General features: G+C 41.4%; 1 protein-coding gene across 15 annotated transcripts in view; it reads left to right on the forward strand.

The window, feature by feature from the left end:
* The window catches only part of LOC147112036 (inositol polyphosphate-4-phosphatase type I A), a 268,422-nt gene that overhangs the window by 195,881 nt on the left and 59,183 nt on the right, over positions 1-13,358 (forward strand). For 11 of the 15 annotated variants that reach the window (XR_015079801.1, XM_085999519.1, XM_085999514.1 and 8 more), the window contains 6 exons: positions 285-432; positions 4,200-4,330; positions 4,897-5,001; positions 7,755-7,863; positions 9,601-9,618; positions 11,854-12,037. Coding sequence is in view for 14 of the 15 variants with exons in the window: in XM_085999519.1 (XP_085855645.1) it covers positions 285-432; positions 4,200-4,330; positions 4,897-5,001; positions 7,755-7,863; positions 9,601-9,618; positions 11,854-12,037 (695 nt within the window). In the remaining variant the exon portion in view is untranslated. The remainder of the gene's footprint in view (positions 1-284; positions 433-4,199; positions 4,331-4,896; positions 5,002-7,754; positions 7,864-9,600; positions 9,619-11,853; positions 12,038-13,358) is intronic. The other 4 variants (XM_085999520.1, XM_085999523.1, XM_085999524.1 and 1 more) reach the window with 1 other exon arrangement.

Raw genomic sequence — 13,358 nt, forward strand, 5'->3', positions numbered from 1 at the left:
GAAAGTACATTGACAGCCAGGTCACACTTTCATTTCTGATCTAAGAGATAACACTGTTTTAAAGAAAAGTAAATTCCTGCTTCAAACAAGGTTTTAAATATGTTTGGCAGTTTTCTAATGTTTAGGTACCAGGTTTATCAACAGTTATTTTTAGGGAAACTAGACCGTGGGTTCGTACAGCTTTAAAAACGTCATAGTTTGTTTGTCTAAAGTGGTTCCATTAATGGAAATGTTGAACAACAGAATGTCTGCAAAATCTAACATGTTCCACCTGTTTATTGCAGTGTTTGGGGGGGTTATCTGTCGGATGTACCGTTTCCCTACAACAGATGGGAACCATCTACGGATACTGGAGCAAATGGCAGAGAGCATGTTATCACTTCATATCCCCAGGCAGTTTGTAAAACTGGTCATTGAAGAGGATGCAGCAAGGTAAGATTCAGTTACTTTTGAATTAGCATGAACAAATGGCATAATTACTGTCAGTTCAGTATAGATCAAATCAGATTGACTGCTCTGAATCAGATCTGGATCTGAAGCTCGAACCTTTTCAGCTTTTGCAACCCATCATTTTGATACTCTTTTTCTAATCCAATATAAAATGCTTTTGGTGGCTAAAATAGTCTAAAAATTTGACTTCAGTACTGCAAACTCCACCACAACAATATTAAGACAGGGTCTGAGCTGTAATATGTGCTGTAATACAGTTCTGCTGCCAGGCCCTAAACCCCTACAGGAAAATAGGGTTTTGCTTTGGAACTTCAGCTTTCAGGGGTAATTCGGGTACCAAATTCAGATCATTTAGGTTTTCTCTTTTTTATTCACGGGCAGTGGGCGTCGCTGGCAAGGCCAACATTTATTGCCCATCCCTAATTGCCCTCGAAGGTGGTGGTGAGCCAATTAGTGGCTTGCTTGACCATTTCAGAGGGCAGTTAAGATTCGACCACAATGCTGTGGGTCTGGAGTGACATAAAGGCCAGACTGGGTAAGGATGGCAGATTTCCTTCCCTAAAGGACATTAGTGAACCAGATGGGTTTTTACAACAATCCTCACCATTACTGATGCTAGCTTTTTTATTCCAGATTTATTTAATTCATTGAATTTAAATTCCCCAGCTGCCGTGGTGGGATTTGAACTCATGTCTTCGGATCATTAGTCCAGGCCTCTGGATTCCTAGATATGCCTGCCTTTTCGTGGGATATGTGGAACACTTTGCTCCAGTCCTACTCTGGTCCCCTCCCTCACCTTTTTCCGATACATTGATGACTGTATCGGTGCCGTTTCCTGCTCTCGCCCTGAACTAGACAGTTTCATTCACTGCCTCCAATTTCCACCCTTCCCTCAACTTCACATGGTCCAACTCTTCCCTTCCTTGACTTCTCCGTCTCCATCTCTGGGGATAGGTTATTGACCAACACTCACTACAAGCCCACTGACTCCCACAGCTACCTGGACTACACTTCCTCCCACCCCACCTCCTGTAAGGACTCTAATCCATTCTCCCAGTTTCTCCGTCTCCGCCACATCTGCTCCGACGATGCCACCTTCCACACCAGTGCTTCCGACATGTCTTCCTTTTTCCTCAACCGAGGATTCCCCTCTACCGTGGTTGACACGGCCCTCGACCGTATCCGTTCTATCTCCCGCACATCTGCCCTCACCCCTGCCCCTCCCTCCCGGAACCACGATAGGGTGCCTCTTGTCCTCACCTTTCACCCCACCAGCCTCCACATTCAACGGATCATCCTCCGCCATTTCCGCCGCCTCTCACGTGATCCCACCACCAAACACATCTTCCCCTTCCCTCCCCTTTTCAGCATTCCGTAGGGACCGCTCCCTCCGAGACACCCTAGTCCACTCCTTTATCACGCCCAGTTCCCCTTCGCCCGGCACCTTCCTGTGCAGGTGCAGAAGATGCAACACCTGCCCTTATACCTCCCCTCTTCCCACTGTCCAGGGCCCCAAACACCCCTTCCAGGTGAAACAGCGATTTATTTGTACTTCTTGCAATCTAGTATACTGTGTTCGCTGCTCACGATGTGGTCTCCTCTACATTGGGGAGACCAAACGCAGATTGGGTGACCGCTTTGCGGAACACCTCCATTCAGTCCGTAAGGATGACCCCAAGCTTCTGGTCACCTGTCATTTTAATTCACCGCCCCATTCCCACTTAGACCTCACTGTACTCGGGCTCTTGCATTGTTCCACGGAAACCCAGCGTAAGCGCGAGGAACAGCACCTCATCTTCCGATTAGGCACTTTACAGCCTTCCGGACTCAATATGGAGTTCAACAATTTCAGATCATAACCTCGGCCCCCATTACATTTTTACACTTTTTATTCACACCTTTGTTTTGTGCCCTTCCCCCTTTTTTTTCTCTTCCACATGGCAGCTGTCTCATTCTGCCAGCGCATTTCACACCTAATCTAAAGCTGTCTTTTGTCTCTTTACTAGTCCTATCACCATCTCATCTCGTTTTGAATACCTCTTAATGTCTCTTCACTTCTCTTTTGTTCTTTCAACCCCATTTCCCAGCCCCCAAACTGGCCTTTTAATCTGCTTCATTTCCTGTGTTATTTCAGTCCTGACGAAGGGTTTTGACCTGAAACGTTGACTCTATTTCTCTCTCCATGGATGTTGCCTGACCTGCTGAGTTTTTCCAGCATTTTCTGTTGTTATCTCTGGATTACTAGTCCAGTAACATAACCACTATGCTACCGTACCACGATTATCCGAACTTCAGCGAGCTTGAGCCATTTGGGAAAAATACAGTTTGGAATTTAATTCACCTGATGAACATTCAGACTGCATTTTATGCCAAAGAGCAGATCATTCTCCCTTCCAGCAAAGGTCACTTACCTTATCTTTTGGGAATCACTTCCTCCAAGATCTTGGCCTTTCATCACCTCAGGATGTCTCAAAGCACTTTACCAACAATTTTAAAGTAAAGTCACTGTTATGTAATGGCAAGGCATATAACTGCCAAACCTGTACCATTGTGAATTTTTACTTCGCTCATACCAACTCTCCTTGTGGGTAGTCTGAATGATATTGCCATGTTTAATACTAAATTATGGCCTGTGTTTTGTGCTGTAGGTTCATAGTCTCATTGAGACTGTCATTCATTTTGTATAGGATCTTTGTAGCCATCAGAGAGAGGAAGCTTTCATCCTGTTAGTCATAGCTGATTTGAATCTAGTGGGTCGATATTTGACTCTCGGTGCATTTGGAGTATGAGGGGTAAGAGGGAAACCTCGGGTGGGAGGGAATCCCCTGTGTAGACTTCAGCCCGAGGCCCAGGCCGTTTTAATTCATGGGCCTCATTTAAATACTCCTGCACTGTCGCCCGCCCAGAACTAGCGGGAGTGACGTTGGAGCTGGTGGGTGGGAGCAGAATTTGGGATGGGAGCCCAAGGGCACCGGTGACTCAAAGGAACTGTGATTGACATGAAGTTAGTGCTGGGGGGAGGTGGGGGTGGAAGGTAATTTCCACAGGCCATGCACACCTGGAGGGAGAAGCAAGGCCAAGGCTGGGGATGCACTCCTGTTCCTCTTGGCTCACTAGGAATCTGCAGAGAAGGGATATTTAAATCTTTATTTTTGGCCCCTCTGCTGACGGCCGCCAGGTTATGCTGGCGGGTTTGGCTCTGTGTAGGCCCCACGGAATTTTTCAGTTAAAATGGTGTTGAGGCGCCGATGACCTTGTGCTGCAACTTTTGAATATATAGTAGGCCCCAGGCCCTCCCATGCCTGTTCAGAGATGAGTTAAAATGGTGGAGGGGCAAGAACACTGCGTGACCACCGCACCCACAGCCATCTTAACCTCCCGTCCAGATAGTTTCCATCAAGCAGGCAGGGTTAAAATGAATCCCAAGAGATAAAAAAGCACTGACTGTGCCAACCAGTCCAGCAAGATGTCACAAATTTTACTAAAACTAGGAAATATTTGGATGGCTGCTTAATATTTTAATCAGGATTATTTTACTTTCAAGCTAGACTGAAGTGGCCTAGTAAATTGGGCAGATTAGACCTAATTCTATTTGTCAAAGCTAGAAAAATAAAAAAGTGTAATATGATTCTGTTGGTCAATTTGGAAGATTTCTGTGTGTTTAACATCAAGAAACTGGAGTTTAATTAGCACGTTATGGTTGACAAAATGGTTTCTTCAGCTTCTAATTGTTCTTGGCTCTCTTGCAGGATATGTGAGCTAGATGATCTAGGTGAGCTATCGCCCTGCTGGGAGAATCTTCGACGACAAATTGTTACTCAGTACCAAACACTCATAATAAATTACCAGGAGAATTTAACGGAACTGCACCAGTATAAAGGTTGGTCTAAACTTATGAAACATTATCTTAATAATGAATTATTAGAGGTGACGTTCCAAAATCTTTCCATTCTTTTTTGTCATCAACAAGGTGGGGTGTTCATGAACAGGAAATGTTGTCCAGTTTGCAGTCATTGCTTGACCCAGGAAGGCTGGTTGTGACCATTGCCACAGAGCAGTGTGCAATGCACAGGTCACCTACATTGCTGCAGCAATATGCCTCAGCCCAGTTTCTGAAGCATATCCCTTTCATATCAGTGCAACAGTTCTGTTTACTGCAATATCCTTCCTCATGCATTCTCTGAGCAAAATTGATGTTAGCTTGGACGATAGTTTTCCATTATAAATATCTACTGGGAAATGAATTATCCACTCATGCTGGTCCATTGTTGAAGGCTGTTAAAGCTCATTTCACAAAACAACCAATTGTTGCCATGTGTAAATATCCGAGTGTATAATTCGAGCTTTATAAGTATAGCAAGCTGACTGATATATGAATATGATGATTTTCTTTTAAGGGTTTTAATTGAGTGCTCAGTCTAACTAGTTTAAAATTGTCCCCCGCAGGTCCATCTTTCAAAGCAAGCAGTTTAAAAGCCGAGAAGAAATTAGAATTTGTACCCACTAATTTGCACATACAGCGGATGCGGGTTCAGGATGACGCTGGAACAGGTAATTGCTTGGATGGGTCACTTAAATTTTACTGTTGATTGTCACCAACTGTATTTTTAAGTCAAAGAAACAAAGTTATTGCTACCTTTAGTGCTGCTTTACTTCAATTTTTAATTCCCTATATTTTATTTTTCCTGATTTATGTTTTAGGCAATAGCATCCTTCCTCATTAGTTTGTCCTTCAAGACAGGTCCGTCGTTGAAGCATGAACAGTTTTTTTGTGTTTTTTTTTAGTCAGGAAAGTTTTAGGAATTGATGTAGTTATTTTCACACTGGAGAATTTGATGTTTGGTTGAAAATAATATCTTCATTTGTGGAATGTTTCCACCAACTGGCAATCATCTGAGTCTTCAGTGAAAGAGCTTTGAAATGTAAGCTTACAAAACACCATACGTTACATAGAATTTACAGCACAGAAACAGGCCATTTAGCCCAACTGATCTATGTCGGTGTTTATGCTCCACACGAGCCTCCTTCTGCTAACCCCATCAGCATATCCGTCTTTTCCTTTCTCCCTCGTGCACTTATCTAGCTTCCCCTTAAAGGCATCTATACTATTCGCCTCAACTACTCCCTGTGGTAGCGAGTTCCACATTTGAACCACTCTCTGGGTAAAGAGGTTTCTTCTGAATTCTTTATTGGATTTATTAGGGACAATTTTGTAATTATGGCCCTTAGTTTTGGACTCCTCAACAAATGGAAACCTCTTTTCTACATCTATCCTATCAAACCTCTTTATAGTTTTAAAGACTTCTATCCTTTTTTTGAATATGGAGACCAAAACTGTTCACAGTATTCTAAGTGTGGTCTAACCAAAGTTCTATTAAGATTTTCAGAATTTAAAACTAATTCAAAGGTGCACTCTGTTTTTCATTTTGATCCTCCTTGCAGGTTTCTCAACTTTTCATCAAATTCCTTAACTTTCTGGTCATCAGGTTTGACACACGTTTCCTTAAATAAGTAAATAACCTGTTCTCTGACCTATGTCTTTTTGGGGCAGTTGTTACGAGAGTGAATCACCTCAGGCTGTGAGGGAATAAGCCATGTTTCAGAAAGATACACCATAATATGAACAGAATACAGATATTAATACATGAGATACTTGGTTTAAAAATCTAAAGCCTCAGAGACACAAGCTGTAAAACCTCAGAGACATAAGCTGCAAACAGAATACAGGCTCCTGAGATAAAGATCAGTTGATAACAAAGTTGTAAACAAGCTTTGAAATGGGAATTAGTTAAAAATACTAAAACAATGAAAGATTGAAGCAAACCATTGGTGCTTCCGAAAGGTCTACGGTTTGCAACCAACACAATGAAAATGCCCAGTTTAAAGTGTTAAGAACTAACACGTAAAACAGAAACACAAACATTAAAAGAACCAAGTGCCTTTGAAAAGATGACGACATCAAGTAAAGAAATACCTGCTGGTCAAATAGTTTTTATGTTAAACTTGGATGACAGGAAACATAAGATTAAATATGCAGCCAATTGAGATAACTAGAAATGCATGAAACACTCTGGTCAAAGTGTCTTTAATTTATACATATAGTAAATATGATACCAACAAGGACACTTTGAAGATATGACTTCAATAGATGACACCAAGCAATTACATTGTGTTTGTATTAAACTTGGAGCAGCACGGAGTCACAATTTCTGCTAAAAACCAGTAAAGCCAATAAGAATTGAATGAAAGCATTTTATAAGAATGACATCAAATAAAGATAGCTGTCATATTGTTTTTATGATGGTTTTTGGAACACCTAAAGATAGAGAAATAATTATGCATGCAATAGTTGAATTGATAGTAAGATAGAAAGCATTCAAACAGAGGTATCAATAAAGACAATTAGCTGACATCAGCAGAGAACATCAAAGAAGAAACCACTGCCAAAAGAGTATAAAACATAGACCTTTTCAACAGAAAGTCAGAACTCGCTGAACGGGCAAAGCGTTTCTCAGCTCTTCAGAGGCAGCTCTAAGTTTGTAACTATGAGTCTCAGGAAGTCAAAGTAATTGATTTTGGTGGATGTTCTGGATTTAGAAATAAGAAATGTAACAAAGTAAAGATTTGAAAATAAGGATCTCTGAGAAATAAGAAATGTAAGCTATCTGTATTTTGAATTGTTAATGTTGCGACTGATTCAACAGCTGTTAACTGAATGTCGGCTTTTAAATAAAACTATATATTTTTAGAATTGTCTCAGAGTAATTCTGTATAAACTTGCGAACCCAAATTCTATACACTCTTTTGTAAGGAGTTGCAGAATTCTGGGGGAGTATTGCGGACCCTCATAATATCCGGAAGGTTACAGTCTAGTTCAACTTATTAAAAGTACTATCTGGAGGACGGTAACATCTTCAGTCGTTCCTTTCCTTTAGGGAGCGATAGCCTGAACCTTTAAACCCATTTAAGCGTCTTATGGAATTCGGCTATCTCTAACTTAAGTTGAGGGTGAACGTCTGGGGAATACGCCTGATCTGGGATAGCCCAAAAGGGCTAGGACTTGTAATTATCCCTTCAGGGTGGCTCCGACACTACCTTTGCCCTTCCCTGTGAGGAAGTGTCTGACCTTGCCTTGGTAGCGTACTCATCCTGGAACAGTTGAAATGGTGAGTTTGATCTGTGGGCAAGTGTAGACATGCAAGGTCATGACACTTGGAGCCCTTTGTTTTAAATCCAAGTGGGTATTCCTGTTGAACTTCATCCATTTGTTAACTTGGTAGTTCTCCATGTTCTTTATGCCGCAGATCAGACCTATGACATCATTACTATCGGGGCACCAGCAGCTCACTGCCAGGCTTTCAAAACTGGTGGCTTAAGGAAACTTCTGGTCAAGTTTGTGGAAGCCAAGAAAAAGTAAGTTCAGGAGAATTTAAAATCTATTATTTGAAAAGTTTTGTCTTGCTTTTCCTCCTGGTGAATCAGGAGTTGTAGCATGAAGTTGCTCACTAGTTGCTGCTTTTCTGTTTCTTGCTTCATTTTTTTTTTTAAATTCAGCAAAATTAAGGAGGGAAAATCTATCTTTAAGAATCCAATCTATCTTCTTATTTATTTTTGGAGGCTGTAGCTGATACGTGGCATTAGGCACTGAAAGGCCCTGACTCCTGGCGAAACCACTTCGGCTGCAGTATGAATGGGAGAAAACCAGGCCGACCGACAGCTTGCCTGTCTTTCACTGCTGTACTGATCTCCCTTTTAGCAGCTTAAATGTGTCATGTTTTTTTTTGTTGCAATTTTTCTCTTGCTATAGTAAACTGCAGCTTAGAAAAGGTGAAAACATTTTAAAAACTCCACCTTTTAAACAAAAGAGGGAACTTTTTTTCCCCCTGTTCTTTGATCTCCATTTTACTATGCCGAGTAGTGGAACTTGATTGTAGGTACATCCAGTTTAAAAATCATTTTAAAAAGACAGCAGGACAGCTGAGAGTGCCAGTTGCATTTCCTCCCCACTGCCAAATCACCTGTGAAGTAAGTTGGTGTTTATACTGGTGAGAGTTCTTTCTGTTCATAATCTAAATTCACACATAGACATAAATAGGAGCTGAGCCATCCATTTATTTTGCTGATTCATCTCGTGTTTGTCACTTTCTACCAGATTCAGAGAAACTCCTGTCTCTCAGATTAACAGTTCTGAAAGATTTCCACTTGCCCATTGTGATGCTATAAAACCACTAATGTTGCAGGGTTAAATCTACACAAATTTCAAGAGGATTTAACTATAAATGACAAAAAAGACAATTATTAGCTTTCCTCCCCCCCCCCCCCCCGGTGGGTTGAGATTGTATTGCGTGCATAGCTGAACCATACAGGCCACAAATGTTCCTGTATCGCTTCCTAGTCTGAGTTAGTTGAGACAGTGGTAGGCTGCAGCTGGCTTTAAGGCCTCTTCATTTGAAAAGGGAAAATTGCCCAGGGTTCCTGCTGTTGATTGCTATCTAGTGACCCCTGCTGGAATCTATGGTAGCCTGCTGACACTGGCTGTTCAGGCTCATGAATGAATAATGGCCACTTGGGGTACTGGAGGACGAACACCGCCAGTGGAACTATACCCCAGCAAGACATCAATGTTTTCAGGAGAGGAGGGGAGAAAATTGAGAAAGGGAAAACCAAATATTTTATTGAATCTGGAGTTGAGTGAAAAATTCGGTTTTAAATAGGATATTATCATTTTTAGTCACAAGTTTTAAATTGCCATCATTACAAAAAGGATAACATTTAGTTTCAGTGCACCTATATTCAACTTGTTTAGCTGTTGACCGCTCAGTAAACCTGCTGCCCTTGTATTCTAAAAGATCTCTTCTCTATGTCAACTAGTATGAATAATTACTTCAGCCTTCTAAAGACTGCAGACTCATTTTGTCATCCTGATGCCTGTAAATACCAACTGGAACCTGAATGCTAATTTGACTTTGGGCAAAAATTACCATTTCATAAATTTTGCAGAAGTGAATAAATTGTTTTTGCTTGTCCTGAGTTTAAAAGTACAGTTTTATTTCTTTGCTAATTACTTGTTGATGTTGAGCAACAATGTTTGTAACACTCTTCTGCAATTGTTTTTGTTCTGTTTGTTTTACTCTTTTTGTTTCCCCTCAGCGTTTATGAGGAGGGTTGGTGAGTTCCTAGCTGTTGACGACAGCTAAGATTGTTTGTTTGGTTTCCACATTCATTTTACCTCCTGTTTCATTTTCTTTCCAAAAACCAAAATGTGTGTCCCCATTGAAAATACCATAACCCCCTCACTCGGGCACTAACCACAGTTTGCCTAGAACTCCACATTTTATCATGGGTTGTCTGGAACTCCATGTTTAACTGTGGGTTGTCTGGGACTGTGTGTTTAACCATCGGTTGTCTAGAACTCGTTGTTTAACCATGGGTTGTCTGGAACTCCATGTTTAAACATGGGTTGTCTGTTGAAAATACCAAAGCGTTACATAATGTTGCTATGTAATCAAAAACGCCTGTGTGTCTCAGTGCTGTATTGTAATATACTATGTCCAAAATAGCTCCATTCCCCCAACTCAAAAAAAAAAAGCTTGAAATCAACCATCATGCATGCATCAAGATGTATAGATAGAATCTTATTAGGTTATACCAAACAAATATAACTGGGTGTAACCTCATAAGTCATTTTCAGGATGTGCCTCAAGTGGTCTCTTAATAGATGTTCAACTTTTTATTGATTTCTTCCCTCGTCAGGTCTCCCATCAGTTCATGCACCTCTGAGGTTGTCTGCTCCTAATCCTGCTTTTAATCAGCTACCAGAGGGAACAGCAGCCAGTTGAGATATTCTTTGTGGGTTTATCCCCCTCTTGCGATATCCCCCTCCTAGTCTCAAGCTGATGGCTCCCTGCACCACACGACTGAGTTTGAGCACTTGGTGCAGTGGAGGAGTGTAGCAGTGGAATGCAGATTCAATGTCAGTGCTCCGAATGCTGCCCTCAAATGAGAGATTAGCTTATTGTCTGGTTTGATTTCAAATGGTTCCTGTCGATAATTCTCTCTCATCATTAATTTTCACTGGTTACTCTGATTGAGATCAGAACTACTGACATGTTTATGGGAGGGTTCCTTTACGTGAAATAAATAGACTACGCTGGAGATGAACCTAATGAAAATCACTGTCTCCAAATTTGACCCTGGAAATGGCTGTGGGTGCAGCAAGACTAGGACAAATTGTGCATGCTTCAACAAACATACTAATTTAGGTAACTCAAGGTTAACTCTGTTTACAAGAGATCCAGTTTCCAGTGATGACCCCGTTAGGGTGAGAGATTCAGAGGTAGATAAAGCAGTGTGTCAAGTGTCGTGGTGGTGCTCTGTATGGATTTTTAGAGTGATGCAGAATGTTGAGGTCGAATTGCAACAGCTTTTGTATTCCTGACAAATCTGGCTGCAATACAAAAAGCTGTTCACCAGTTATGATTGTAGATGGGCACTGCATCATGGAGCAGACAATCCTCATCAAGTCCATGGGTCCTCATGGCTCTGAGCTGTATTGAATCCAGGATCAAGAGATGCAGGTTTGCTGTAAGCTTTATACTGTAAATGGTTTTCAATACAGTAATGACCTTATTATATTAGGGTGTTCACACTATATTTAGTCTAATAGATCCAGTTCTACTATTGGAACTGGATTGTGCTGAAATTTGACTGTTCTGTTCTACCAACCACAAAACCACCAAAATATCTGGAGTACTTAATTCAAAGTCGATTAGTTTGAATGACTGGATAATTGTTTTTTACATTCAAGTGCAACTTGTGTTGATAGAAGGATGTAGCAGTTTGTGTGACAAATCTTTTTCTACCAGTCCGTGTGCAATTACACAACTGTAGCATCGGTGCAAAGCGGTTTCACTCCACACCAACTTTTCAGCTATAACGTAAATATAGCCTGAATCCAAAGTCGGGGCCTAACCTGACACCAGAGTAAAGAGGAGTGAGATTATTTGGATGAGGGTGTCGCTCTGCTTCACTGTGGAGTTTCTAGCATTGATACCCAATTGACCCTCCCAGTTTAGCATTCGTGAGAAGCCAAAGCAGTTTCTCACTAAACTTAGTGTGAAGAATGCACCATCAGCTATTTGGCCACCAGCTTGCACCTGGTACGCAGCAGGAGTGGAAAAAGATTTGCAAAATTAAAAGCTTGTAGAGTCGAGGGAGGGAGGGACATCGAGTTCCACAGTTTTCTGGTCCTGGGAAAGACTAAATTAGATTAGGAGACTGTGTGATGAATGTTGATTTCAACACACTGAGGAAACATGAAGCAGCAAAGTGTGTCTGAAGAACCATTTATACCTGGTATTTGAAGAATAATTTCGTAAACAGTGTTAATCTTCTTTCTTGCAGTTCATCATCTAGTTCCCAGTCTATCGTATACATACCACAAGACATAATAAGAGCTAAAGAGATTATAGCGAGCATTAATACTCTTAAAACACAAGTCAGTTACTATGCAGAACGACTATCGAGAGCAGCCAAGGAGAGATCTACAAATGGCCTTGAAAGAACACTTGCAATTTTGGCAGACAAGGTAAATAAAGCTTTCGATATTGTTACAAGTTTTATACCTCTGTGATAGTGCTGTAATATTGCAAAGTCTCTTAAATCAATTACACCCCAGAGCCATCTCTAATGGGCAAACTTCTATATGATTGATCAACCTTCCTTCCTTCCTTCCTTAGAGTATAGAGATGAACCTCTTTTTGCAATCCAGTTGAAGAGGGAACAAAGAGAAGAGACAGCCTTCTTGGGGTGGGGAGAAAACGGCAGTGTTCAACAGATAGTTGCGAAGGAGCTAACCCAGTGGGAAGGGTGAGGAGCGAGAGAGAATCTAGTTGGGGAGTGCTTGGGATGGGACATTTTAGAGGCAGGACGGCGAGAAAGGCACCCGACCACAGCAGAGCGAAAGGATGAGAAACCTCGTCACAGATGAGCATCTCTGACTCTGCTGAGAACAGAAGGGCTGGTGCTGTCGAGGTTTAGCAGACCTACGTTTGTAAACTAGAATATCCTCAGACACTGAGTAATACCATGTTTTGCACTAGTCTTTATTAAATTAATTATTGTACTGCTTTGCTGAGTGTTTATAATGCTGGCTAGTTCTCACACTGGTGATAATCTACAGTGTGTCTTTTTTTCCCCTCCTTTTTCCATAAATGCTGGTTACTATCTGGTATCTTTCTCAAATTGTATTCATTATTTATGAGCCTAGATGGAAAATATTGGCAGACTATTAGACGACAGAAGGGACGGGAAGAGGGTGCATGGCCTGCAGCACCTCATGATGAGCTACATAGTCTTGGAGAAGAGCAGCTGCTGTTACCACAAGAGTGCCTTAGCAAAGCAGCCAGCACCGTCACCCAAGGCATTTCCATTCTCCTTACTGGTGGTTAAGATAATCATAAAAATAGAAATGTCCTTTTACAACGCCATGTTTAACTTTCAAAAGGATGTTTAACATGATATAAAGGATGTAATAGCAGAGCACTTGGAAAAAAGTGACCGGATCGGACAAAGTCAACATGGATTTACAAAAGGTAAATCGTGCTTGACTAATCTAGAATTTTTTGAGGATGTAACTGGTAAAATAGATAAGGGAGAACCAGTGGATGTGGTGTATTTGGACTTTTAAAAGGCTTTCGATAAGGTCCCGCATAAGAGATTAGCATGTAAAATTAAGGCACATGGGATTTGGGGGCAAGTTATTGACTTGGATAGAGAACTGGTTGGCAGACAGAAAGCAAAGAGTTGGAATAAACGGCTCTTTTTCCGAGTGGCAGGCAGTGACTAGTGGGGTACCGCAGGGATCGGTCCTTGGACCCCAGCTATTCACAATATATATTAATGATCTG

This window comes from Somniosus microcephalus, chromosome 10 (assembly GCF_052327205.1).
Source record: "Somniosus microcephalus isolate GS21.2 chromosome 10, FLI_Smic_1.0, whole genome shotgun sequence".
NCBI classification, from domain to species: domain Eukaryota; kingdom Metazoa; phylum Chordata; class Chondrichthyes; order Squaliformes; family Somniosidae; genus Somniosus; species Somniosus microcephalus.